At 48.2% G+C, this 26,984-nt stretch overlaps 1 protein-coding gene and 2 pseudogenes across 3 annotated transcripts; 2 read left to right on the top strand and 1 right to left on the bottom strand.

The window, feature by feature from the left end:
* The first annotated feature begins 5,410 nt into the window (after nucleotides 1-5,410).
* C8G (complement C8 gamma chain) lies at nucleotides 5,411-19,906 on the top strand. The gene is made up of 7 exons (XM_081881759.1): nucleotides 5,411-5,641; nucleotides 7,376-7,524; nucleotides 8,525-8,595; nucleotides 10,244-10,345; nucleotides 11,497-11,598; nucleotides 12,808-12,846; nucleotides 19,697-19,906. The coding sequence occupies exons 1-7, from the start codon at nucleotides 5,498-5,500 to the stop codon at nucleotides 19,714-19,716; spliced, it is 627 nt and encodes a 208-aa protein (XP_081737885.1). The 5' UTR covers nucleotides 5,411-5,497; the 3' UTR covers nucleotides 19,717-19,906.
* On the bottom strand, nucleotides 13,018-15,024 carry LOC309326316 (succinate--CoA ligase [ADP-forming] subunit beta, mitochondrial pseudogene; annotated as a pseudogene). The gene has a single exon. The product of its transcript is annotated as a succinate--CoA ligase [ADP-forming] subunit beta, mitochondrial pseudogene (transcript).
* Nucleotides 16,412-18,303, top strand: LOC309326326 (succinate--CoA ligase [ADP-forming] subunit beta, mitochondrial pseudogene; annotated as a pseudogene). Its single transcript has one exon. The product of its transcript is annotated as a succinate--CoA ligase [ADP-forming] subunit beta, mitochondrial pseudogene (transcript).
* Nucleotides 19,907-26,984: the final 7,078 nt, after the last annotated feature.

Raw genomic sequence — 26,984 nt, forward strand, 5'->3', positions numbered from 1 at the left:
GTGCTAGAAGGAATGTGGCAAGGCGGTACTCCCAATCCCCTTGCGTCATGCGGCGAAGGGTGTCCTTGGTGGTCCGCACCATGCGTTCTGCTTGGCCATTGGTGGCAGGGTGGAATGGCGCCGAACGGATGTGGCGGATGGCGTTCTGCACTGTGAAGGTTTGAAATTCTCCTGATGTAAATGCAGTCCCGTTGTCTGAGACGAGAGTGTCAGGGAGCCCGTGGGTTGCAAACAGCCTGCGTAGTACCCGGATGGCTGCGGACATAGGAGTGGACGGTACCAGTGCGACTTCCAGCCATTTGGTGTAGGAGTCCACCACTATGAAGAATGTTTTCCCCTGAAAGGGGCCAGCGAAGTCCACATGCAGGCGTGACCATGGTGCTCGGGCGGACTCCCAGGACTGGACTGGGGCCCTTGGGGGATCTGGGCGGGATTCCTGGCAGGCCTGGCAGTGTTTGACCCAGGCCTCTATCTCTCCGTCGATCCCCGGCCACCACACATAACTCCTGGCAAGGGCCTTCATTCTTACTACCCCTGGGTGTGTCTCGTGTAGGGCTGTGAGGACCCTTTTGTGGAGGGGCTGGGGAACAACGACCCTGCTTCCCCATAACAGGCACCCCTTGTGGGCTGACAGTTCATGTTTGCGGGTTGTGTAGCCGGCGAATTCTGGCCCGGGGCTGCGGCTGGGCCATCCCCTCCACACCCAGTCCAGGACCCGGGAGATGACCCTATCTTTCTTGGAATGGTGTGCAACTTCTTGTGCCTGAATGGGGCGGTCAGGAAGCAGCTCCAGGCTCATAACCTCTTGTGCAGGTGCTGGGTCGGGGCCTGTTTCCGGTAGTGGTAGCCTGCTGAGGGCGTCTGCATGGCCCATCGCCTTTCCAGGGCGGTGAATCAGTGCATACTGGTAGCTGGCAAGGAAAATTGACCACCTGAGGACGCGAGGAGACAGCACTTGGGGGGTCTGCTTTTCGGGGGCAAACAAGCCAAGCAACGGCTTGTGGTCAGTCACCACGGTGAAGGGCCGCCCGTACAAGAAATCATGGAATTTTTTTACTCCCTTCACGATTGCCAGACCCTCCTTGTCGATTTGCGAGTAGTTCCGCTCGGTTTCGTTGAGTGTCTGGGAAAAGTATGCTACCGGTACCTCTCTTCCATCCGGGAGTTGGTGTCCCAGGACAGCGCCGATGCCATAGGGCGAGGCGTCGCATGCTAGCACCACCGGCAGCCTCTCGTCGAAGTGTGCCAAGACCGAGTTTGAGACAAGCAAGTCCTTGACTGCCTGGAATGCGGCCTCCTGGCGCTGGCCCCACACCCAAGGGGCCCGCTTGTCCAGGAGTCTGTGTAGGGGCTCCGCTACCGCCGCCTTGTGGGGAAGGAAGGAATGGTAAAAGTTCAATAATCCCAAGAAGGCCTGAAGTTCAGTCTTGTTCTTGGGCGCTGGGGCATCACAAATGGCCCGTACCTTGTCCCCAGTCGGGTGAACCCCTTCTGCATCCACCATAAATCCCAGAAAGTCCACTTGAGGCACTCCTAGTAGACATTTTTCCCGCTTCACCTTGAGACCCGCCATCTGGAAACGGTGCAGAACAGTGCGGAGGCGGTCCTCAAACTCCTCTGGTGTGGGCCCGGCAATCAACACATCATCAAAGAAGGGGGTGACACCAGGAATCCCTTTAAGGAGAGAGTCCATTAGATTCTGGAATATGCCTGGTGCCACGCTGACCCCGAATTGCAGCCGCTTTACCCTGAACGCTCCTCTGTGCGTCACAATCGTCTGTGCCTCTGCTGTGGCCTCATCTACTGGCAGCTGTTGATATGCTTGGGCCAAGTCCAGCTTGCCAAAAATTTTCGACCCAGCCAGGGTGGCAAGGACATGGCTGACCACTGGCACTGGGTATGCATGGGCCATGAGGGCCTTGTTTATGGTACATTTGTAGTCTGCGCAGATGCGGACCGAACCATTAGGCTTGACGGGTGTGACGATTGGGGTTTCCCAGGGGGCATTAGGCACCGGCTCCAGCACTCCTTGCTCCACGAGTCGGTCCAATTCCTCGTCTATACGGGGTTTCAGGGCGAATGGGACCCGGCGGGCCTTGAGCCTTAATGGTCGTACTGCGGGGTCAAGCTGTAGAGCAATGGGGGGGCCCGTATACTGTCCCAATTTCCCATCGAAAACCCCCGGAAACTCCTTGCATATGGCGTCCACGTCCACTTGTAAGCTCATGTGGTTCACCCCGGTGATGGCTAGTCACAGTGGTCCAAACCATGCCAACCCCAGTAAGCTAATGTAGGGGCCCTTGACCACAAGCAAGTCCAGTTGCCGCGTCCGCCCTCGGTATTGCACCCTGAAGGTCCCCACCCCCATTGTGGGGACCTTACGTTTCTGGAAGTCCCGGAGGGTGAATGGGGCCGGCCTGAGTTTGGGACCCCCAGTAGGACACAGTTTCCTTAAGGTCCTTGCCGAGATTATGGATAGAGTTGAACCCGTGTCAAGCTCCATGCGGCATGGGGCCCCCTCTATCTGTACCTCTACATAAATTTTCTCTACGTTGGGGTGGGGCAACTGGTATACCTGGAAGTCTGTGAGCTCCGTTGAGTTGCCTTGGTGCGTTGGGCCCCGGGACCTGGGGCTCTTGGATTGGTCATCTGATGCCTGGCTTCGGGTGGGCCGAGCCCGACACACCCGGGCGATGTGTCCCAATTTTCTGCACTGCCTGCACTCTGCGTTGCGGAAACGGCAGGTCCTCCTCTCGTGACTTTCTCCACAGCTTGCGCAGTTCCCTCCTTCTCGTCGAGGCAGCTGTGGTATGTGGGCTGCTTGAGTGCGCTGCTGTACTCGGTGCACCTCCTCCCTGTCGGATCCCGAGTCGTTGGTGAGGTCTTCGTGGTGGACCCTCGGTTGGGACGGCTGGCTCAGCCGTGCCTCTTGCGTTGACCTCTCAGCAGCTTCCGTTGCCAGGGCCTCCTCCAGAGCGACCTGGAACGTTAGGTTCTTCTTAGCGTAGAGGCGTCGTTGCAGCTTCTCATCCTTCAGGCCACCGACGAGGCGGTCACGAAGCATGTTCTCCAGCTCTGAGAAGTTGCAGAACCGGGCAGCTTGGTGGAGAGAGGTCACAAACCCAGTTATGGTTTCCCCAGGGGCTTGCCGCTTTGCGTAGAAGGCATTTCGACGAGCCACCACTGAGGGCTGTGGCGAAAAGTGCCCCTTCAGCTGTTCCATTATTGTTTTGTATGGAACAGTAGCGACGTCTTCAGGCGCAAGGAGAGCCCGGGCGATTTCAAATGTCTCCTCTCCGCAGACGCTGAAGAATATTGCCCTCTTCTTGGCGTCTTCTTCATCGGTGACCCCTTTGGCTTCTAGGAGGAAGGTGAAACGGGAGGCGTACGCTTCCCAGTCTCCAGATGCTGGGTTGAATGGCGAGAAGCTGCTGTCAGTTGCCATTCTGAGTTCCTTGTGTCCCGGAGCTGAAGCCTGGATACACGGTGCGAGGCAGCGGTGCGGCAGGTGGCGGTGCTGCGGTGCTGTGTGTGGCAGTCAGCTCAGCGGGATCCCATCCTCGTCGCCAGTGAAATATACTCAGAGTCGCAAAGTGATTTCATGCTCTTTATTCAGCTCATAGTGGTGAGGAGGAATGAATGAATGTCCCCTCAAAGTATCTGCTTTATATACATTATTTACACAATGGGCTGCACATGATTGGCTAATTCCAGGATTCTACTGTAGGCCAATCAGGTTGTGGATTCACTTCTATCTGGAGCATGATTGGGTGGTTCCTGCTAACCAATCATACTGCTGCATTGTTCTAGGACCAATCAGACTGCTGCATTCTGAATCCTATTGTTCTAGGACCAATCAGACTGCTGCCTTTTGGAGCCTATTGTTCTAGGACCAATCAGACTGCTGCAGTTTGGATCCTATTCAACTCAGTACATAACAGGGGGGGTGGTCTTGAACTGGAGGGTGGGAATTTCAAAAGTCTATATAGGAGTTTGCACACCACTGTTCTCAGTTCCTCTCCTTCCTCCTGCGTGTGAGAGGAGGCCCCCCCCCCTTGCAACAGCTTTAATAAAGATCAAGCTTACTAGCTGCTTCTCAATATTCTCTGGTTGGCCTCTGTTATTTTCTCCTACAGATAGAGAACCTACAAAAGGACTCTATATGGGTTCTTGGGTACCCCATAAGGGAAAAGGAGCAGTTTTTTTCTCATAACTTTGTGTTTATGGGATGTTTCCACAAAACGGCAGCAGTCCTTGCAATACTTTTTTTTTAAAAAAAGATATAAAAAGTTGTTATGAACATTAGTTTTTTAGAGCTAAGGTCAGAAGGCCATGAGACAGAGATATGGGCAGAGGTTATAATTGCACAATTAACCATGGCCAGAGAGGGAGAGAGAGTTGCCGATAACACAAATATCCTGGCATTGGTACACCAGTGAGCACATGCAGAGTTATTTACACTGTGCAAACCAAAGCTTGGTTCAGATTCAGAATTGAGCTTGAACTGTAACTCTGCCACTTCCCACCAAAACCTTTGTTCCACCCTGGTCATATTAAAGTCAATTGTACTGTAACAGGGAAAAAGAAGTAAATCTGTTATCCCTCTTGCAACAAGGAAGGAAATTGCCAGGGAAAGAAATAGTAAGCTCCACGGAGCCTCCATTTCCAAAGGTACTTTACCTGTGGAGACCGGCTATTTCCTCCAAGGCGGCAACACCTGTCCAGCTGTGTCCACTGTGTGAAAAGGAATGGGGAGTTAGAGGTGGCCTTATCTCAGCAGCCCTGAAACAGAGGCATAAAACTGGGGAGGGCTGTTGCCATCTTGCCTTGTGCACAGCCTTCCTATTGGGGTAACCTTGGCTAAGCTGGTGGCCTCCAGATGTGCTGCTGGGGGAATGACAGGAGCTGTGGTCCAAAACAGCTGGATCCCCCCCCCCGGTTGGCCAAGGCTGCATTTGGCCATCTGACACACCACTGTGGGAAATTAAGATGTTGGTCTGATGTCTGCAGGACTTACGAAAGCAGGCACATCACAGCACAACACCTAGGCTAATTGATGGAACTCACTGCCACAAGATAAGGTAGTGGTCATTTTGTCAAGGGGAGGGGAGATTAGGCAAATTTCATGGGGGAAAGGCAGCCTTGATGGTAACTGATCGAAGGCAATATGGAACCTCCAGGTTTGTAGAGAACAAGAGGTCTTGCCATGAAGATCCTGGGATGGGAGGTGGGGTAGACAATCTATGCAGACCACTTGTATTTTTATTTAAAGCAGAATAAGACAGATGTACACACCTCTGCTCCACTTCCCTTTTCATGGTGGCGCCAGGGAAGTCTGCCGTCTGCTGACAGGCGTCAATTTCACAAGCTAGCGAGACTTTGCTCCCTTTGGGTCAGCCCTGGCTTCGGACTTCCAGGAAGATTCATAGGGCTGGTTAATGACCGACCAGCTCTCACCCCCTCCTCTCCTGCCCCACAAGCTCTTCGCAGTCCAGCCATGGGTCCCACCTTGTTGCCTTTCGTCCTCTTGCTCCCCCTGCTCCTTGCTGCACCCGGCGCTGCCCGGCGTTCCCAAAAACGCCCAGCCCCAGAGAATCCCATCGACAAGATTGACGTCCAGGCCAACTTCGATCTTGGCCAGGTGAGCAGATGGATTTGGAAAGGGAAACACAATTTCTTCTGGGGTTGGAGTGGGGCAAGATAGCCGAGCTAGAGCTGTCCAAAACTGCCTCTCAATCATTGGCTGAGATGCTGTGATGTCATGGAATGCCCTGCTTCTTTACCTTCCAGGATGTTTCTAAAGGTGGCTGCAAGATATTAATCAGAGTGTTTTCCTCCCCTGTCGCACCAGCCGGTGCTTCTGGATCTCACCGGAAGGGTTTTCGTTCATCCCCTGTTGACAGCAAATCCTCTTTAATATCTGTGTCAGAAGGAAGGTTCCAGAAAGAGCTCTGTCCAAATGCCCTGGAGCAATCTGGACCCTGTCCCTGCCCTCCTCTCGCATTATGGCGTTTCTTACAGCGTTGTGCTTTACCTTTCTGTCTCTGTTTTGCACACCTGGCAGGTGTCAAGCCAGTCACAAAGGCGTCCTCAGTCCTGGGTCCACAGGTGAAGGGGAACCCAGGTGGGAACTTCCCTCCCAACAACCCCCGCCTCTTGAAAAAACACCCCTGAGCTTGTGTTTGTTGTTGAGAACCTTGCTCCATAATGTGATATTTACACACTGGCGTGTTATGGCACACCTTGGTTCTCAAATTCTAAATTTGATCCATGCCAAGTAATTCCATTTAGCTTAGATAATTTAAATCCACCTGCCACATCCCATGACAAAGTTTAAAACACAAGGGACCGAAAACCTGTTGGTTGTTAAGGTGATACAAGACTCAAAGCTTTTGCAAGTTGTCTATGCTTTCCAGTGTGATTTGGGGCAGAAAAGGCTAAGGGAGTGACCTGCAGGTGGTGATGGACAGCTCCCATCATCCCTGAGCTTTGCTGGGGTTTATGGAAGTTGTGGTCCAAAACAGATGGAGGACACCAGGTTGGATATCCTTGGTTTGGAGGAATAAACAAATGAACTCCCCCACCCACCCAAATCTTATTTTTTTTAAATCGTTCAACAATATTGTTAGTGTTATTTATCCTCTCACACTCAGTGGGCTGTATCCAACCAAGTTCTACTCAAGAGGATACACACTGAAATTAATGAACCGAAGTCAGACTCATATCCATCCATTTCAAAGGACCTACTTTGATGTACACCCCCTCAACATCCTCCGATGAAAATTTTTTGTTGTTGTTTAGTCGTGTCCGCCTCTTGGTGACCCCATGGATCAGAGCACACCAGGCACTCCTGTCTTCCACTGCCTCCCGCAGTTTAGTCAAACTCATGCTGGTAGCTTTGAGAACACTGTCCCACCATCTCGTCCTCTATCGTCCCCTTCTTCTTGTGCATCTTTCCCAACATCAGGGTCTTTTCCAGGGAGTCTTCTCTTCTCATGAGGTGGCCAAAGTACTGGAGCCTCAGCTTCAGGATCTGTCCTTCCGGTGAGCACTCAGGGTTGATTTCCTTAAGAATGGAGAGGTTTGATTTCCTTGCAGTCCATGGGACTCTCAAGAGTCTCCTCCAGCACCAGAATTCAAAAGCATCCATTCTTCGGCGATCAGTCTTCTTTATGGTCCAGCTCTCACTTCCATACACCACTACTGGGAAAACCATAGCTTGAACTATACGGACCTTTGTTGGCAAGGTGATGTCTCTGCTTTTTAAGATGCTGTCAAGGTTTGTCATTGCTTTTCCCCCTCCAAGATTTCTCCGATGAAAAGAGAGATGTCCTAGGTTGTCCCAAGTTGACTCTCTCTCTCTCCCCTCTTCCAGTTTGCTGGGAAATGGTTCCTGGTTGGGGTGGCCTCGCAATGCAGCTACTTGAGTGAGAACAGCCACCGGCTTGAAGCAACCAACCTGGTGGTCTCTGTGGGTGGCGCAAACTCTCAGGGATCCTTGCTGGTGAGCACCTTCCGCCCGCTGTGAGTATCCGAGGAAGCTGGCGGGATCCGCTGGGCCCAGATGAATGGGGTGTGGAGGAAAGGTCATCCTCTTTGTTGGTCCCCAAGAATCATAGAATGGTAGAGTTGGAAGGGACCCCAAGGTTCCTCTACTCCAACCACCTGCATTAGAGGAATCTCAGCTACTGTTGGGATTTTTCTACTACATGCCATTCTGTGCAGCTTCACACAAAGCAATTAGAAGGTGGCCAAAAGCCAAGGATGACTGAGCAGAGGACTTATTCTGCCTAGAGATATGGGATGTTGGATACAACTCTACCATTGGTTGATGTTTCACACAGGCATGATGACTTATGACCTTACTGACTGGATAGTGTTGTTGGTCAGTGTGGTGTTTTGAAAGTCGTTTGGAGTTTGTTAAGAGAGAGTTAGTTAAGATCTGCATCTGTTCTTGTACATAGTAACTTGTAGAGTCTGCTGTTTTTAATAATCACCTCTAAGTAACCAAGTTACTGGTAGCAGCGTTGTTCCTGCTTCGTCCATCCTGCCTGCAACTGATTGATTTCTGGAACTCTGCGTATGCTCTGCTAAGGTCTGGCTAAGGTCCTGCAACAGGTCAAATTTGCGAAACACCAATGGCTGCAACATCCCTGGCAGATGGCCATCCAACCTCTGCTTAAAAACCTCCAAGGAAGGAGAGTCCACCACCTCCCGAGGGAGACCGTTCTACAGTCGAATAGCTCTTACTGTCAGAGAGTTTTTCCATGGAGAACTATGTCTGCCACCTTTGGAGGAAATCCAGTGAGGTATAAATGTGGTAACCCAAAGGAATGCTCTTTCGAGCAACTATTACATGCGCACATAGAGCCAATGCCTTTGTTTTTTTCTGGGGAAGTAGGGATGTGTTTTTCTGGTGCTGGCTGTTCCTAGGCAAACAGCCTATGGAACAGGATCCGGCCTGACGTGGACCGGCCGCTGGAATACTGCCCTGAATGCTTGGTCTTCTCCTCCATCTCTGCAGGGACGGCGTCTGTTGGAACATCCAGCAAACCTACTTCCCCACCAAGATTCCTGGCAGGTTCCTCCTGAAAGGTGGGCGAGGATTGGGGTGGTTTTGCCCATGGGGACCTCCCTCACATTTCTCCCAGTTCCCCCCTTTAAAAAATAATTACTCAGAGCAACAGGCAAAGCTTTTCCCAAGATGGTCACCTTCAGCAATAATCCTCAGCTTTTCTACTATGCGTTTCAAACACTCCCAGTTGATATCTCTATAACACCTACAGCATGGGTAGGCAAACTAAAGCCGGGGGGCTGGATCCAGCCCAATCGCCTTCTAAATCTGGCCCACGAACAGTCTGGGAATCAATGTGATTTTACATGAGTAGAATGTGTGCTTTTATTTAAAACACACCTCTTGAGTTATTTGTGGGGCATAGGAATTCGTTCATGTATTTTTTTCTAAATATAGTCTGGCCCCCCACAAGGTCTGAGGGACAGTGGACCAGCCCCCTGCTGAAAAAGTTTGTTGACTCCTGCACAGCAGCCCTGGGCACAACCATCATTCCCATGTCGCCAGGTGCATTTATAGAATAAAGTAGAGCTGGCCAAGGGAGTTTTGGGTGGAGCTGAAGGTCTATGTCTTAATGCTTCTGCTGCCATGTTGTCGCAGCGCAAATCTGCTGTCTCACTAGTACCATTAACTCCTCCTGAGTTGGATTGAAGAAAGAGTCCAAAAGTTTATTTACTGCAGTAAATAGGTTCAGCGCAGTCTCTTCCACAAAGGCTGAACGGTGTGTGTGTGAGTGTGTGTCCCCCCCCCTGGACCTTTTATAGGGTTTACAGACAAATAATTCATGTAAAATCCAATCAAAACGCTGCAAACATCAGCAGAGGGTGGCTGGCAAAACACGCATTGAATGCAACTGTCTGGATGTCCAGCCTGCAACTTGACGTGTGTCCAGCCCTTCTAGGGCCCCTTGCTTCTAAAGTTTTGAAGCCCACATAGATACAACCTACATACTTAAAAGAAAGGGAGAATTGTAGTCTGAGGTTTATGTTTACATAGATAACAAGTCCCTGCCCTGTTCAGGGAAGTTTTTAATGTGTGACATCTTAGTGATTTTTTGGTCTTTGTTGGAAGCCGTCCAGAGTGGCTGGGGAAACCTAGCCAGATGGGCGGGGTACAAATAATAAATTATTATTATTATTATTATTATTATTATTATTATTATTATGCATAAGGGAGTCATCCTTGGTAAGCTGGCACGGCCAGACTTCCGTAAATCTTCTACTTCAAAATGCCATTCTTATCTGATGTCTTCAGCAGCCAAGCAGCAACTGGGCTAGGTGTCTTTTATGAACAAAAGGGAACTGCTATGAGCCAAGGAAGCCAAAGGTTTTTAACTGAACCCCAATGTCTCATTCATTTGGGGCCTTTTATAGGTTTCTCACACAAAGCATATTTTGGAGCCCTTGGCCCACCCCACGCTGTCGCTGCCCAGGCAGGAGTGCAACCCGTTTCGTTTTACGACAAATATTCCGCAAAGCAAGCCAAACTCTGCTCCACCAGGTCTCTATACTGAGGGAAGGTCACCTGTTGGATTTCTGCCTGCTGTGCTGCTCTTTAAAGGCACAGGGGCAAAAGCACCTCAGAAGCACCTTTGCTTGCAGGGGAGCAGGCAAAGCGCCATTTCTCCATGCGCTGACCTAGGGCGCTCTGTGTATTCCCCCCCCCCCCCAGGCCGTGGCAGCCCTGTGGACGTGGTGGTGGCGGAAACGGATTATAGCAGCTATGCCATTGTGTATTACCAGAAAGCCCGGAAGATCTCAGCGAAGCTTTATGGTGAGGACTCCTTGGAATTGCTGTGCATGTTTCTGGTGGGCTGGAAACATTCCTGAAGGAGGGAGGGGAGCTCTGTCTAAGCTCAGCCTTGAGAGCTAAAGAGAACCTACAGAGGCAGTGCACCTCCAAGTATCAGTGGTGGGGCAAAAATGAGGAAAGGTCTTCAAGCCCCTCTTGGGAGACCCCTGGAAGCAGTGGCAAGAAGGACACTGGCCCAGTTTGCCCGTGGTCTCGGTCAGCAGGACTCTGCTTATGCCCTTGTTAGCCAGGATAGGAATGGAGCCCCCAGGCTCAGCGGTAAAGGTAAAGGTAAAGGGACCCCTGACCATTAGGTCCAGTCGCAGATGACTCTGGGGTTGTGGCGCTCATCTCGCTTTATCGGCTGAGGGAGCCGGCATACAGCTTCCAGGTCACATGGCCAGCATGACTAAGCCGCTTTTGGCGAACCAGAGCAGCACACGGAAATGCCGTTTACCTTCCCGCTGGAGCGGTATCTATTCATCTACTTGCACTTTGACGTGCTTTCGAACTGCTAGGTTGGCAGGAGCAGGGACCGAGCAACAGGAGCTCACCCCATCGCGGGGATTTGAACCGCTGACCTTCTGATCGGCCAGCCTAAGAGGCTCAGTGCTTTAGACCACAGTGCCACCCGCGTCCCTCGGCTCAAGGGTAGTCTACTTCAAAAGTGCTAAATGCTAGGGGTAGACTTTTGCTTCTCCTTCCATAGAAACAGGACTCTGTTTTCACACTTTCAATTGTTCTCCGAGATGTGGAGGAAAAGGGGCGAGCAGGACAGTGGGATCAAATCAGAAACCGGGACGGCTTCTGTAGTTCCAGGACTGTCCCTAGGAAATTGGGACACTTGGGGGGCCTGCATTCAGCTGCTCACCCCGCAGAGATGCAGGCAAATTGCCCCAAGGTTTCCCGTTGCTTCTCTGTATGAATCACTGCCCTAGGCTTCTCTCCATCCACGCCAGAGGCATTCCAGGAGCAGAGACTTCCGCCAAGAGACTTGTTGACAGAGCAGTGCATACTCACCTCAGACATTGCAGAACTGGACCTTTCCATGGGTAGGAGGGGGGAATTGGGATTGCCTGTCGGCTGCTTAGGGAACAAAGACAGCATTAACGCTTCACTTAAATTTATGAAAGGACGAGCCATCCGGGTGAACGACGCCGTCACGGCTAAATTTGAGCAGCATGTGGCTGGCATAGGCCTGAACGAGGACACGACCTACTACTTCCCTGTCTATGGTGAGTAGAGGATGGGGCTATAATTTCTGGGGTCCGGCTGGGATAGTGAAGAGTAGGTAGGTTCCCACGAGGCAGGACATAGTGATAACAGCAAGAACCTTTCTTGAACTACATAACTGGGAAACATGGGCAAAGCAACTGCTTATATACATTTCTGAAGGCCTGGGCCACTCCCACTCCCAACGTGATTGGCTGTCTAAACTTCCAAGCTGCGAATCACGACTCAGAGTTCAAGGGCCAATGGCAGAGGCCCAAATCCTGAAGTGTTCTGTGATTGGACACCATGTATCGAATCAGAACACAGGAGCTCAGAATCCTTAGTCCAGACTCAAGCTCAGGCAAACACAGACCCCTGAATACATAATACTGAACATGCAGAAATCCCCTGGCCCTCGACAAGTGATGGGGAAAGGCCCCCCTCTGTCAGAGAGGTCCACCCCGTTGGTGCCATTATTCTTGGGTGACATAGTGAACTTGACAGGTCTCTGGATTTGGGGTCCCTGCGGATCCTGACACCACTGGGTGCCTCAATGGATGCGTTATGGAGTGAGGCTGCGGTCAAGGGCTCACGTTCTGCCCTTAGAAAGTCCCCGGCTGCTAGCACTTTCAACGTAAAAGAGAGGAGTGATTGACTATGAGGTCATTTCACACCCACAAAAGGCGATGGGCCCATTCGGGGTTTTAAATGCCATGAGGTTACCGCTCCCCTCCCACCTGGATAATTAACCACGAAAGCCAAAATTTGGCATGCCCCCCTGTGCCAAAGTTTTGCTGTTCCTATTCAGCGAAACCCCCACATTTTGCAGCACCCCAAATCTGAGTAATCCATATCTCAAATACGAGGCTGACACTCAAAAATCCGACAGTGTTCAAATCACTCTAAACTGGTGCCAAGTTTTGGCAACAGTTTTGCAGTGAAAACCCCATGTTTTGCAGAGCCCCGCAAGCTGAGTCCCCTGGACTTGTGCAGAGTGTTTTCCCCTTATCATCATAAAGTTGTGATGCTGCAAAAGATTCCAGGCTGTGGATTTTGCACCCCCCCCCCTTTAATTTCAATATATAAAGAAATTCATGCATCATGGTATGCCATGTTGCTGTCATTGATTAAATCTTATGTTTGGGTGCGGTTAGAGTTCCCCAGCAGGTTTTCTTTAACTCTCCACAACTGAGATAATTGCTCATTTTTCTTCCTTTGGTCCTTTCCCTCAGGGTTTTGCGACTCGGCCGACCAGTTCCACATCCTCAATGGTGAGTTGCAAATTCAACTGCGTCTTCCCTGCTAAATAAATAAATAAATAAATAAATGAAAGTAAAACAGAACCAGAAAAGCTACAGGACTTTCTGTGGCAACTCAAGAATTGCAGTAAAACAATTGCTGATTCAAATAGGCCAAGTGTAAAATAGCCTGTTCACACAAAGAACGTGGTATGTTTGGGTTTATTCACCTTGCTGAAGAACATAGAAATATCAAAGATCCCTTTCGACTTCTAGGAAGTAATGTGGAGATGGACTCTGCTGTTGCGCAGACTTTCTAGCCAAATAATCAGGGATGCATACTGAATTGATTTCAGACTTTTATTAGGAATAACTGCATTTTCAGCTTCAAACTCTGTTTGACAACAAACTTATTAAAATTGACTTCATTTATGAACCTGTAAACTGGAGTAAAGAAAAATTGCAATGTAAGAAACAGTAAATATTAGCAATATAATATGTTTATATGAATAGTGACCATTTTAATTACGGTATCAACCATGACTTAAAGACCAGAAACAAGCGTACTTATTAAGTGGAAAAACCGCACAAAATTTGGAGTGGGTGGGAACCAACTGAAAGCGGAATTCTGCAATGGGTTGGGAACATGAGCCAGGAGGGCCTGATACTCCCTCAGGTTCTCAGCTGAAACTTCACGTCCAGGTGAGCTTGCCTTGCCAAGGTCACGATTTCCGACAGCTTCACGGCCATCTCAGCAGCTTTGTCCAAGTCGTCGCAGGCCAAGATCTTCAAGCCGCTCTCTGCTATCAAGGCCTTGGCTGCCTCCACCTGCGTCCCTTGAAGCCTCACGACGATCGGGATGCTCAGCTCCAGCTCGGTGGCCGCCATGATGATCCCTTCCGCGATGATATCGCACCGCATGATGCCGCCGAAAATGTTCACCAGGATGGACTGGACCCTGTCGTCCGAAGTGATGAGCTTGAAGGCCTCTTTGACTTGCTCAGCTGTGGCGCCGCCTCCGACATCCAGGAAGTTGGCCGGTGTCCCTCCGTGGAGCTTGATGATGTCCATGGTCGCCATTGCCAAGCCGGCGCCATTCACCAGGCACCCAATGTTCCCATCTAGCCCCACGTAGTTCAGATCCACGCTGGCCGCCTCTCGGTCCCTCGTGTCTTCTTGGCTCCAGTCCTGCAGCGCGAAGATCTTCTTCTGGCGGAACGCCGAGTTGCTGTCAAAATTTATCTTGGCATCCATGCACATCACTTTCCCCGTAGAGTCCTCCACCATGGGGTTGATCTCCACCATGAGCGCGTCATACTTAATGAAGATGTTGTAGAGCTTCATCATATTGTCCGCAGCCTCATCTGCCACCTTGGCGGGGAAGCCCATCTTCTGGGCGAGTTTCAGGGCCTGGTCGCTCCGGATGCCTTCCACGATGTCAACGGGCTCCTTGACGATGGCTTCGGGGTCCTCGGCGGCCACGTCTTCAATGTTGACACCCCCCTGAGAGCTGCCAATGAGCACGGGGCCCTGGAAGGACCTCTCCATCGTGATGGCAAAGTAGTACTCCTTCCTGGGGTAGCGGCGCTCGCAGACGAGGACTTGGTTACAGATCCGGCCCTGCTGTCCCGTCTGCTTGGTGAAGAGCTTCTTGCCAATCATCCTGGAGGCGATCTCCCGGGCTTCTTCCGGAGAGGAGACAATCTTCACCCCTCCTTTCAGGCCCCCTTCAAATGTCCCTTTGCCCCGGCCGCCAGCCAAAACCTGCGCCTTCACCACTATGTCTTCCGTCCCAATCTCTTTCGCTGCCTTATAAGCTTCTTCTGGCGTCTTGGCCACCAGGCCGTTAGGGACGGAAACCCCGGCTTCTTTCAGCAGCCCCATGCTGAGGTACTCATGCAGAGACAAGCGCCTCCGCTGCTGTGTTTGCAGCCCAAGGCTTTTAAACCATCCTGGGCTCCCACCAAACACCAGGAAACCTTCTCTGGCCATCAGGCCAGCCGCTCTCAAGGTCCACCGGCAGATCATGGAGGCCGATTTCCGTTCCCTTCTTTGGCGATTTCTCTTGCTCCTGCTCAGATCTCCTCCAACAGACCTTCCCAACTGTCCTTTTAAGGGGCAGGGCATTTCCCAAGGTTCCTTCTTTAACGGCCCTCAACCTGCCTTCCCATTGGCTAGGGCCAAGATTCCACGATGCCATCACCACCCTGACCGGACACGCCTCTTTCGTGTCTAAATGATGTTATTGTAGTGGGACACCCTTAAGATTTGTGGGTGGGTAGGAGCGGATGTGATGTTTGTTTGCAATATTTACTTTCCCCTCCCTGAAGAAGTGCAGAGTTTATGGTTCTACCAAGGAATGTACATATGCCAATCAGCCATGTCGTTTTAGGGGGTGAAACTTAATTATTTAAATTTTCTTCAGTGAGAATTTCTAAAAATATGTTTTTGGGTGTGAGGAATTAAAGCTTGCTATTATTTTAGCGACTGGACAACATTTAGCTTGGTAAATCTACGTTTGGTTAAAAATCACACAAACTTCCCTTGGAAAACCAAAGAATTTTAATTTGACCTTCTGAAAATGCCAGATAATGCTAAATAAATAATAATCAATATAAAATAAAACTGCAAGTACTTGGAAGTTATTTCTACGCAATTCTACACACATTTCACTTACTAATTATATTAATTTAACTAAAATAGCTTTTGAATTCCCAAGTTGTGTTGCAACTTTTTAGCACCCCTCAGTTTTGGAATGTGAAAGTTGGAAAATTCAGCATGCCCTAATAAAGTTACCTTGGCCCGGCGGCAAACGGGCAAAAGGGCAGATCTCTCAGCACAGGCGTGCTGGCAAGGCCACCCTCCCATCAGCAATTGTGCTGCAGCATTCTGCAGTCGCTGGTGTTGCATAAAAAACCCTGCTTCTTTTCCCTTATGGGGTATCCAGAGCCTGTACAGAGTCCTTAAGTAGGTTCTCTATCGTTCGGAGAAAATAACAGAGGCCAACCAGAGAATATTGAGAAGCAAAGCAGCTCAAAAGCCTGATCTTTATTAAACTGTTGCAGCAGGGTCCTCACCCCCCCATGCAGGAGGGAGGAGGAACCCAAAACATTGGTTTGCAAGCTCTTATATAGGCTTTTGAAATTGCCACCCTGTAGCTCAAGGCCACCCCCCAATACAGCACACATACATCACTGAAGGGGCGGTCTGCAGCAGAAAACCTGTCTGCCAGGATACCTGATAATGGTCACTGATTGCTTTCACCTGGGCAGCCTGGCCATTCTTTGTGATGGTAAATACATCAATTCCTGAATCCAGGCCACAGGCTCACCCTATTCATACACAAGTTACAGGATTTGCAAGCAAAAGGACAAAGGGATGGCCTTCCTCCTTGCAGAGAAATATTTGAGGTCAATTTGGGAGTCAGAATGGTTTGTGAGAGTTAAAATGGCTTCAGGACTGCTCTCCTGTACTACCGTATTTCAGACACGTGGTGTATATACTTACGTATGTGTTTGCCTTGTACATTTATGAACGTTTATTTTATATATGGGACCTTAGGGTTCTTATGACACTAGGTTGTGATTCCTGCATTGGAGGGGTCTGGACTGGGTGACCCTCAGGGTCGCTTCCACCTCTGCAGTTCTATGATTCTATGATGTCACTGAGAACTCTTTGCCCTGGCCAAGGAGAAGGCCAGGGAGGTGGACTGTTGGAAAAGGAACTTTGGGAAGTCTCTCTCCAGGGGCCAGTTGGCAAGTCTGGGAAGGAGAAGAAGTTGGAAAAAGTGGGTGAAAGCTGCCTCCATGATCTGCAGGCAGGCAGTGAGCATGGTGAAGCTGCTGGGGAGGACCGCCATGGCCAGGGTGCTGGGTGGGAACCCAGGATTTAATAGCCACGGGCTGCCCATGCGGCAACAAAGGAGCTTGTCTCTGCACGAGTACCTGTGCATGAAGCTCTTGAAAGACGCCGGCATTTCCGTTCCCTATGGACTGGTTGCAAGGACACCGGAAGAAGCCTACCAGGTGGCAAGAGACATGGGCACCACGGACCTGGTGGTTAAGGCGCAGGTTTTGACAGGAGGGCGGGAGAAAGGGACCTTTGAGGGTGGCCTGAAAGGAGGAGTGAGGATCGTCTATTCTCCGGAAGAAGCCCGGGAGATCGCCTCCCTGATGATTGGCAAGAAGATCTTCACCAAGCAGACGGGAGAAGAGGGCCAGATCTGCAACCAAGTCCTCATCTGCGAGCGCAGGTACCTCCGGAGGGAACACTACTTTGCAGTCATGATGGAGAGGTCCTTCCAAGGCCCCGTGATCATCGCCAGCTCCCAGGGGGGCGTCCAAATCGAAGACATTGCGGCAGGGAAACCTGAGGCCATCATCAAGGAGCCCGTCGACATTGTCGAAGGCCTTCGGAACGACCAGGCCCTGAAGCTCGCCCAGAAGATGGGCTTCCCTTCTAACCTGACGTACGACGCTGCGGACAATATGATGAAGCTCTACGACTTCTTCATTCAGCACGACGCCCACATGGTGGAGATCAACCCCATGGTGGAGGACTCTACGGGGAAAGTGATGTGCATGGATGCCAAGATCATTTTCGACAGCAACTCGGCATTTCGCCAGAAGAAGATCTTTGACCTGCAGGACTGGACCCAGGTGACGGAGGAAGACAGAGATGCCGCCCACGCAGAGCTCAACTACATCGGCTTAGACGGGAACATCGGGTGCCTGGTGAACGGCGCTGGCTTGGCGATGGCTACCATGGACATCATCAAGCTCTACGGAGGAACCCCGGCCAACTACCTCAACGTCGGAGGCGGCGCCACCGTGGAGCAAGTGAGGGAGGCCTTCAAGCTCATCACGTCCAATGGAAACGTGCAGGCCATCCTGGTCAACATTTTTGGGGGGCTCATGAGGTGCGACGTCATTGCGAACGCCATCATCATGTCGGTCAAAGACCTGGATCTCAAAGTACCGATTGTCATGCGGTTGCAAGGCACGCGGGTCGAAGACGCAAAGGTTTTGATCGCCGAGAGCGGCCTGAGGATCTTGGCCTGCGACGATCTGGATAAAGCCGCCAAAATGGCCGTGAAGCTCTCGGCAATAATGAACCTGGCAAGGGAAGCGGAAGTGGATGTTATGTTCCAGTTGCCACCCTGACGGAGCAGATTTTTCTGGCTTATTTCTGCAAAAGACACATAAACCCCCTCGTGGTCTCAGTTTTCCACAATAATCTCCCCCAACCCTGTTTTGTGTGTGTGTCAAGGTCTGAGTTGTTTAATAAGCACAAATGGATCGGATCTTTAACTTACAGTTGCTAATATAATAATTTTCATGTAAATTATTATATTGCCAAAATTTATTCTTCATGGCAGGCTCCCCCACCGTCCAGTTTACAGCCGCAAAAATGATGTAATCCTCAACAAGCATAAAAGAGCTTAAATTTTAAAATACGTTTCATCCAAATAAAAGTCTACAATCAATTGGATTTTTGGAATTGTCTCCCTGATTATTGGACATCTATGACAGCAATATCCGTACCTTCATATGTGAGCAACACTTTTTCTGCCCTAATGAAGAACGGATGAATCTGTCAAATGTGGCTTCTCGTTTTCCCTTTCTTTTCCAGTTCTCCACATGTCTGCATCAGTTTGCAAAAAGTTCCCTTGAAAATTTAGCAGAATTTTAGTGCACACATATCTGATGCACTATTGCATAATGCACATACATTTGCAACCAACTTAAACTAATAGAATATGTTTTTGTAAACCCCGCCCCCCAAGGCACCAACTTGAATAAAAAATTGGGGGCCTCAGCTAAGCCCCGGCCCTGATCCGGTGCACCTTATCTCTCTAGTCTAGCTTGTCTGCCTGCTCTTCCTTCCCTGTGGGCCCCATGTGGGGCACAGAGACATTCTGGGGGAAGGTCAAGGGGTCGCGAGATGCCTGCATCCCACTTTCCAGTCACTTCATTATTATTTTTAAAGTATTTATTTCGTTTTTCAGATTAAGATTTTACAGCCACATATCCAACATACAACATAAAAACTAGACTCCCAGGAATCTCCCAGACTTCCCTTCCCCCCTTTGTGGGTCTCACTGTTAATCATTTCTTCCTGCATCCTTTATGACAATCCAAATCTTTTACCTCTCCATTGTGTCCAAAATTCACCTTTAAACTACGAGTGATATTCCAATCCTATTAAGGATTTAAACTGTTTACAGTGGTCTTTAAGATAAGTTATAAATGTTCCTCATTCCTTATTGAAATTTTGCTCTTGCTGATTTCTGATTCTTCCGGTGATTTTGGCCATTTTGGCATAATCCGTCAACTTGATCTGCCTGCCTTCTCTGGTCGGGACTGTATCCTCTTCCTGGCTGGTGCAGAGGCCAGAGCACTAGTTCAAAACCCGTCTCAGACATTAAATTCACCAGGGGAGACTACCTTAAGGCAGTCAGTGGCACTTCTTAGGATATCTGATCAGAGAGGAGCTGCAATTCCCTTTGATGCAGATGAAGGAGCTCAAGAATTGGAAGGGACTCAGGACATCATCCACACTGACCCCCGCAACCTATAACAATACAGTTCAGACTGGAATTTTATATACAGTAACAGGAAATTGAAATGGGACCTATCCAGCATTGCATCGTAAGGGGATGTTACAACGTGGAAAGAGGGGTGTTCCTTTTTTTAAAAAGCAACAAACTTGAACCCAGGTGTGCTGAGCCACCAAGAGAGATGAAAGGTGTTAAGATGTGTCGCCTTCTCTATCGAATAACAGAAGAGAGTAATATTCCTTTTGACAAGGAAACATTGCAAGGCGTTGTTTTGACCGAGTTAAAATACACAGCTGTTTCCCCGCCTGTGTTTGTTTACTACAGATATCAAGGTGGTGGCGTAACGGACTAAGACCTGGGAGAGGCCAGGGTTCGAATCCCCACTCAGCCACGAAGCTCACCGGTCGCTGCCTCTCAGCCTAACCTACTTCACAGGGTTGCTGTGATGATGAAATGTATACGGCCTCGAGACCCCTGGAAGATAAAGGTGGTATATAAGTATGATAAATAAATAAATACAGCAAAAAGGAAAAAGTCTATAAATCTTTTTCAAAAATTAAAGACGTTCTTTTTTTAAAATATACATTTTTATTGATTTTTTTAACATATCAATTCCAACAATCATATAACATAACTTCTTATCTTATACAATATTTTAGACTTCCGTCAACACCTCTGATGATTTTTCGTTCTTTATCACTTATTCTGCATTTCTTAATTTCGCAATTACTCTTAATCATCATTAACTAATAACTCTCGCCGTAGTCTTTCTTGCAATATTTCAAATAGTCCTCCTTACAAAACTTGCAGTCCTGCTAGCGTAATCTGTTCATTACAGTTACTTTTCAAATAGTTCGTATATTTACTCCAGTCTTCTAGGAATCTCTGGTCCCGGAGGTTTCGAATCCTTGCTGTTAATTTATCTAATTCTGCATAGTCCATCAATTTCATCTGCCATTCTTCTTTCGTCGGTAACGTTCTGAGGACCTAACTGCATTAAGGGTGTATAGTGTTGTCAGTGGTTGGTTGGTTTCCTAAAAGTTGATACGAGGAGGCGATTTCACAGCAGGACTGAAGTGTCTGGGGAAGGGAAGTGTCATATTTTGTTCCGCAGTCATGGAAGGACACAGAGAGCCCTGAGACAGGCGGCTCAGGAACATGAGGGAGCCCTTCCCAGTCTGAGAAGGACCTTGGGCTTCTCCTGCCCTGCTGTGCCTGGGCTTGCAACTCTCTGAGTTCAGCAAAGTCAAACCGGATCTATTGTCTTGATACACCTGTACAGGACATTTCACAGAAACCTTGATGTCCTGAAACAGTTGCATCAACCATTCACAATCCATGAGTGAAAATGACAGGGCATTGAGTTCTGCTTCACAGGAACTTAGGCTTACTGTCATCTCCTTTTTGCACAGCCAGTCAAACAGACAGACAGTGGTTGTACATGTAGCGCACTCCAGAAGTGCTTGTACCATCCGTGGTGTCACTTCCTAAACTAGCATCTGCAAAGATTTCAAGACCTCCAGTCTTCTGACCTGTGAACTTCAGTCTGTAGTGCACAGTCCCCTTCAAATAGCGGGCTATGCGCATCAGAGCTTTCCAATCCTGAACAGTAGGATTGTTGGCATGTCTGCCTACAGCTATGTCAGGTCTTGAGCATCTAGCAATGAAATTCAGCTTGCCTAGAATGCATCGGTACAGTGTGGTGTCAGAAAATGCTCCAGCAGTACCATCTACCTGGTAACCTGTCACCATCGGTGTGTCTGCTGGGTTTGCATCAGCCAAATTCAGTCTGGTCAATACATCAGCAATTTTCTGTGTTTGGTGTACCAGAAAATTACCTGCCTGCTTTCTTCATGCAGGATGCATTCACGAACAGCACAGAAGATTTGGTCACATGGCATGGCCAAGATGCCAGGAATGGTTCAGGGTTTGACCTATATCTTAAACAGTGCCGTGTGCCCTTGAAGAGCAGTCTCTCTAATCACAAGAAGCAGAACAGGCATATTGCTGACGTGCGCCAAGCTCAGTAACGGAGCTGCGATGGGTGGGAGATGGAAGGGAGCTTCCAAGTGCAAGGGGGTGTCGGGGGGCACTTGTGTTCCCGGTGCTAAAAAGTCCAAAAGGCTGCAACCTTTCTTCATAGGGAGTTCCTCCACCCAGTGGTGTAGCGGCAGTTGTCAGCTGATGGAGTAGGGTTGCCATATTTCAAAAAGTGAAAATCCGGAAAAAGCTTTTCCTTTCCTTTCCTTTTGGTCAAAGTTGTTGAATTTTTTGGGGAGGGGGGAACCCCCCCAAAAGAATGAGGTTATAAAGCTATTTTTAGGGGGAAAATATTCTGAAATGGGTTGCCATATGTCCAGGTTTCCCTGGACATTTTGCTGATTTGCAGAAATCCTCCCCGGACGCCATTTTGGATGGCCGAATCTCGGATGTATGGCTTGGCAATCCCTCATAGCCGAGTAAGATTGTCTTCCGTGAACATGGTCTTAACAGTGAGTCCATAAGTGACTGTGGAGGCCAATTCTGGACCCACACGTCCTTCCACAGTGGGGACATTGGTTCCTGGGCGGGATTTGATCCCGGTGTGGGTATGCCAAGTGTGCCTTCCTCTTAGCACGTTTCTCCCTTGCGTCCTGAGTTCGAGTGTCTTCAAAGCCCATGACACCTTTGGTCAAGGCTGTTCTCCAAATGGAGCGCTCGCAGGCCAGTGTTCCCCAGTTGTCCGTGTTTATACTACATTTTTAAGATTTGCCTTGAGACAGTCTTTAAACCTCTTTTGTTTACCACCAGCATTACACTTTCTATTTTTAAGTTCAGAATAGAGTAGTTGGTTTGGAAGATGATAATCAGGCCTCCGCACAACACAACCAGTCCAGTGAAGCTGATGTTGAAGAATCATTGCTTCAACACTGGCGATCTTTGCTTCTTCCAGTACACTGGTATTAGTTTGCCTGTCTTCCCAGGTGATGTGTAAAATTTTTCGGAGACACCGTTGATGGAATCTTTCAAGGAGTTGGAGATGGCGTTTATAAGTGGTCCATGTTTCACAAGCATACAGTAAGGTTGGTAGTACAGTAGCTTTGTAAACAAGCATTTTAGTTTCCATGCAAATGTCCCGGTCCTCAAACACTCTGCACTTCAGTCGGGAGAAAGCTGCACTTGCAGAGCTCAGGCGATGCTGGATTTCGGCATCAGTGTCAGCTCTTGTGGAAAGGTAACTGCCCAGGTAGGCAGCCCTATGCTGGAGTGACCCCACCCCCACCAGAGCAAATTGGGTGTGCACTGAGCTGCCTGCCCACCCATGTAGGGGGAAGCCCAGCTGGCTGATGGGGTAGGAAAGGAGTGCTGGGCTGCTCTGGGGTTGTCTGCGTGGGGTTGCCTGCTTCGCGCCCACTCAAAAATTTTGCGCACAGGGCCACTGCCCCCCTGACACCCCCACACTACACCCCTGGCTCCATCCGGGTAGGACTTAGCCACACACTCTTGCATAAGAAGGAAGTCTAAATCTTGCTGGAGCTACCTGGTTGAGGACTCCTTGCGAGAAATCCTCTCCTACTTCCCTTTTGGAAAGAGCGGGGTGACCAGGCCATGCGATTTCCTGACCTGTTATGTACTGAGTTGAATAGGATCCAAAAGGCAGCAGTCTGATTAGTCCTAGAACAATAGGATTCAGAGTGCAGCCGTCTGATTGGTCCTAGAACAATAGAATCCAGAATGCAGCAGTCTGATTGGTCCTCAGGAGCCACCCAATCCAGCTCCAGGTGGAAGTGAATCCGCAACCTGATTGGCTTACAGGCGAATCCCGGAATTAACCAATCACTGTTGGCTGTCTGCAGTATGGTAGCGCTGCAGAGAGCTTGCTGGGGAGACCATGCATTAAAAAGAAAGGGACTCAAAAATAACTTAAACAAGGTTTTAATTACAAAAAACAAAACCTCCTTATACACTAAATACATCAACAACAAACCAGACCCAACCACCAACCCAACCCCCAGGGTAATGGGAGAGCTAGGTGCTGCTCCTTATATACTACATGCAAATACTGACACACCTTAATCAATGCAACTCAGCAGCACCTGCTATGTTTCACAGCTGTAAAGCTGGGTCTCGTTATCTTGCTCTGGCCCTTGCTCTGGCCCCTTAAAGACATACACATTAGGTGGAACAATGATGAACCTTTACATTTAAAGAAACCATTCAACATTTCCCCTGCGGTTCATCATTGTGGAACCAAAACATAAAGCATACTTTGTACATGTTTTTCATGTGTAACCTTTGGAAGTGCTTTTGTAAAAATGTCCGCAATTTGATTATCACCTGGAACATATTCAAATACAATCATTTCATCAGCAATTAGTTTCTTTACAAACTGCAAACGTAATCTCAAGACTCTAGTGCGCTGCGTATTGGTTTCTGAACATAGGATAGCGAGTCCACTCTGGAAATCAAGGTAAACTTTTACTGGTAGTGTTACTTGCATCTGTAGGTCTGCGAATACTTGCAGATACCATTCTACATCACGAGTGGCCTGAACGCATGCACATAATTCGCTCTCGGTTGTGGAGAGACAAACAATGGTTTGTGTCTGGGACTTCCATTCAAATGGACAACCATTATAACAAAACACCATACCAGACACACCCCTGCAATTGTTTTGTTCCACTGCATGAGATGCATCGCAGAAAATTTCAAAACCTTTGTCAATACTTGATGTAAACTGCAACCTATAATGTTTGGTATGTTTAAGGTACATTACCACTCTCTTAAGAGCAGAGAAACATTGTGTAGTGGGCTTTTCCACAAATTTTGCCAGAAAGTGAAAAGCATAAGTTATATCTGGTCTTGAGATTCTTTGAATGAAATTTAGCTTGCCTATAGCAGAACGATACAAAGTTTTGTTAGGAAATGGCTTATCTTCACCTGTAAAGGTGAAACCACACACCATAGGCGTTTCCTTCCCATTTGCATTTTCTAAACATAGCATTTCAACAAGATCATCAATTTTTGCAGTTTGATGAACCAGAAAAGATCCATTTTTGCCTTTCTCAATTTGCATGGATAAGTAATTTTTAGCTATGCCTAATTCCACCACATCAAATTTCTTATGTAACTGTGAAACTACCTCTTCATATTCCTGTTTAGTTTTTGTAGAAATTAACACGTCATCTACATACACACATATCTTTGTTACAGAGTTTGCCCTTTCCTTTATAAACACACAATTGTCTGCCTTTCCTTGTGAAAAACCAATATCCAGCAATTCTTTTGCTAAAGTTTGGTGCCAATTCCTTCCACTTTGGTGCAGACCATAAAGGGATTTATTTAATTTGCATACCAAACCTTCAGCAGCGTCTATGCCTTCAGGAACACGCATAAAAATTTGTTCTTTTAAATCTGCAAACAAATATGCAGTTTTTATATCTAGGTGATAAACAGAATGTCCACGTTGTGATGCATCTTTTAACAAAAGTTTAACTTTTCACAAATCATAATCTTCGCCTGGAATTTGTTGAAAACCCCTAGCAACTAATCTTGCTTTGTACCTTACAACTTCATTTTTGTCATTCATTTTAACTCTATAAACCCATTTTGAATCAATAAGTCTCATATCTGGGGTTTGTGGTACAAGAGATCAAGTGTTATGCTCTTTTAAAGAAGCTATCTCAGAGTTCATAGCTTTATACCAATTTGCAGCTTGGTGCTTAGGTAAATTCTGAACGTCACTGTAGCTTTTTGGCTCAAAAACCACCTTATTGGCATACACAGTATTAAAATGTTCATCTGCAAATCGTTGTGGCTTCTGCCTCTTTCTATCTGAACGTCTTAGTCCAGAAGGACAGTCAGACTCCTCAGACTTAATGGGACTAAGTGAACTACTAGTTTCAGGTTGTAAATCATCATTGTCAGATTGAAGCGGTGCCTGTAGGCTAAGCTCACGATCAGAAAACTCAAGAGAATCTAACCTCCCCTTGGGTGCCTGTGACTTTAAATCATCAAAAAAATCAGATTCAACAGGCTTTTTGTCTTTTTCCATTAATTCAGAAGCACCATTTCCTGCTGTTGCTGCTGCTTCTTCCTCTTCTTCCTCAGTATTATCTATACCATCAGTATCTTGGAAAACAGCAACTCCATTCCAATTTACAGTTTGTATCATGCTTCTGGTAATATGAAATTTGCCAGTTGCTGGTATGTAAATTCTGTACACCCCCTGCTGGTAGCCCATTAATTTTCCCTGGACACTACGCTCACCCAATTTTTGCTTAGTGGGATAATGCATAATTACATCTGAACCCCAAATGCGTAGGTATTTCAGATTAGGGCGTTTTTTAAACAGCTTCTCATAGGGGGTGACATCTAAACCAGAATGATAACTGCGATTTCTGACATAACAAAACGCATTAAGCGCTTCAGCCCAAAAGTCTTTGGGCAGATTAGCATCGTGCAGATACGTTTTAACCCCTGCCTGCAGGTCACGCTGCACAACTTCAACAAGCCCATTTTGCCAGGGACTTCGGGGGCAAGATAACTCATGAGTAGTCCCCTGCGCTTCCAGGAATTTCTCAAAATCCTCAGAAACAAATTCCCCGCCCCGGTCAGAAAACAGGTTCTTAATTGGTTTGTTAAAGTGCGTTTTTACCCAGTTGCAAAAAACTTTGTACTTCTCAAATGCTTGTGACTTTTCAGCTATTGCATAAGTCCAACAGTATCTACTATACTGGTCTATCAGGGTAAGCCAGTACTTAGAACCTCCTAATGATGGTGGGAGTGGCCCAACTAAATCACAATGTACACGTTCAAATGGCTCAGTTACTTTCCTATCTGAGCACCTACCCTTGCGTGCAACCTTAATCTTATTCTTGCAACAGGATAAACATTGCATAAAGAATTTGCATGGTTTTAAGTTGAGGCCATTAACAATATTCTTTGTCTTAATTACATCAGCAAAATTCAGGTGTCCCAGAATTCTGTGCGCCTCGTGGAGACACCCGGAATGAGGCCTTGCATTCCTCAACCCCTGGCTTGACTGTGCTGCTCTGCAATTTATAGGCGATTTGGAGTAGGTGCGAAAATACAGTCTATATAAACCATCAGAGTCCCGGGCATACAATAGACGTTTGTTCCCCTCAAAAAACTCACACATTGAATTTAAGAAACGCACACTTATGCCTTGACGAGCAAAACACCTTACTGATAATAAATTGTCCACTGATGGGCAGTAAATGCAGTTCGCTATTGTAATGTTTAAAGAGTCAAGTTTAACAGTACCTCTGCCAAGTGACTGCAAGACTTGTGAATTGGCTAAATGTACATTACCAACTTCCTCTTCGAAAGAAATAAACAAGCTTCGATCATTGCAGACGTGTTGAGATGCTCCTGAGTCCACAATAAAAGAATTCCACTTGGCACCTTTAATTCTTTTATGATCTGCAGTCCGAGCGTGAAAAGCTCGCGGCTCGTTTCTGTCTTTACGGTGCAATGTTGGCTGCTGAGATGACAACCGTGACTGATGAGCAGAAACAGGCTTGGGAGTACTTTGCTTTCTTTTGGATCTGCAGTCCTTTGCAAAATGTCCTTGCTTATTGCAGAACCAACAACGCTTTGCAGCTTTAAA

This window comes from Podarcis erhardii (genome assembly GCF_964252035.2).
Source record: "Podarcis erhardii genome assembly, chromosome: 12".
Taxonomy (NCBI): Eukaryota; Metazoa; Chordata; class Lepidosauria; order Squamata; family Lacertidae; genus Podarcis; species Podarcis erhardii.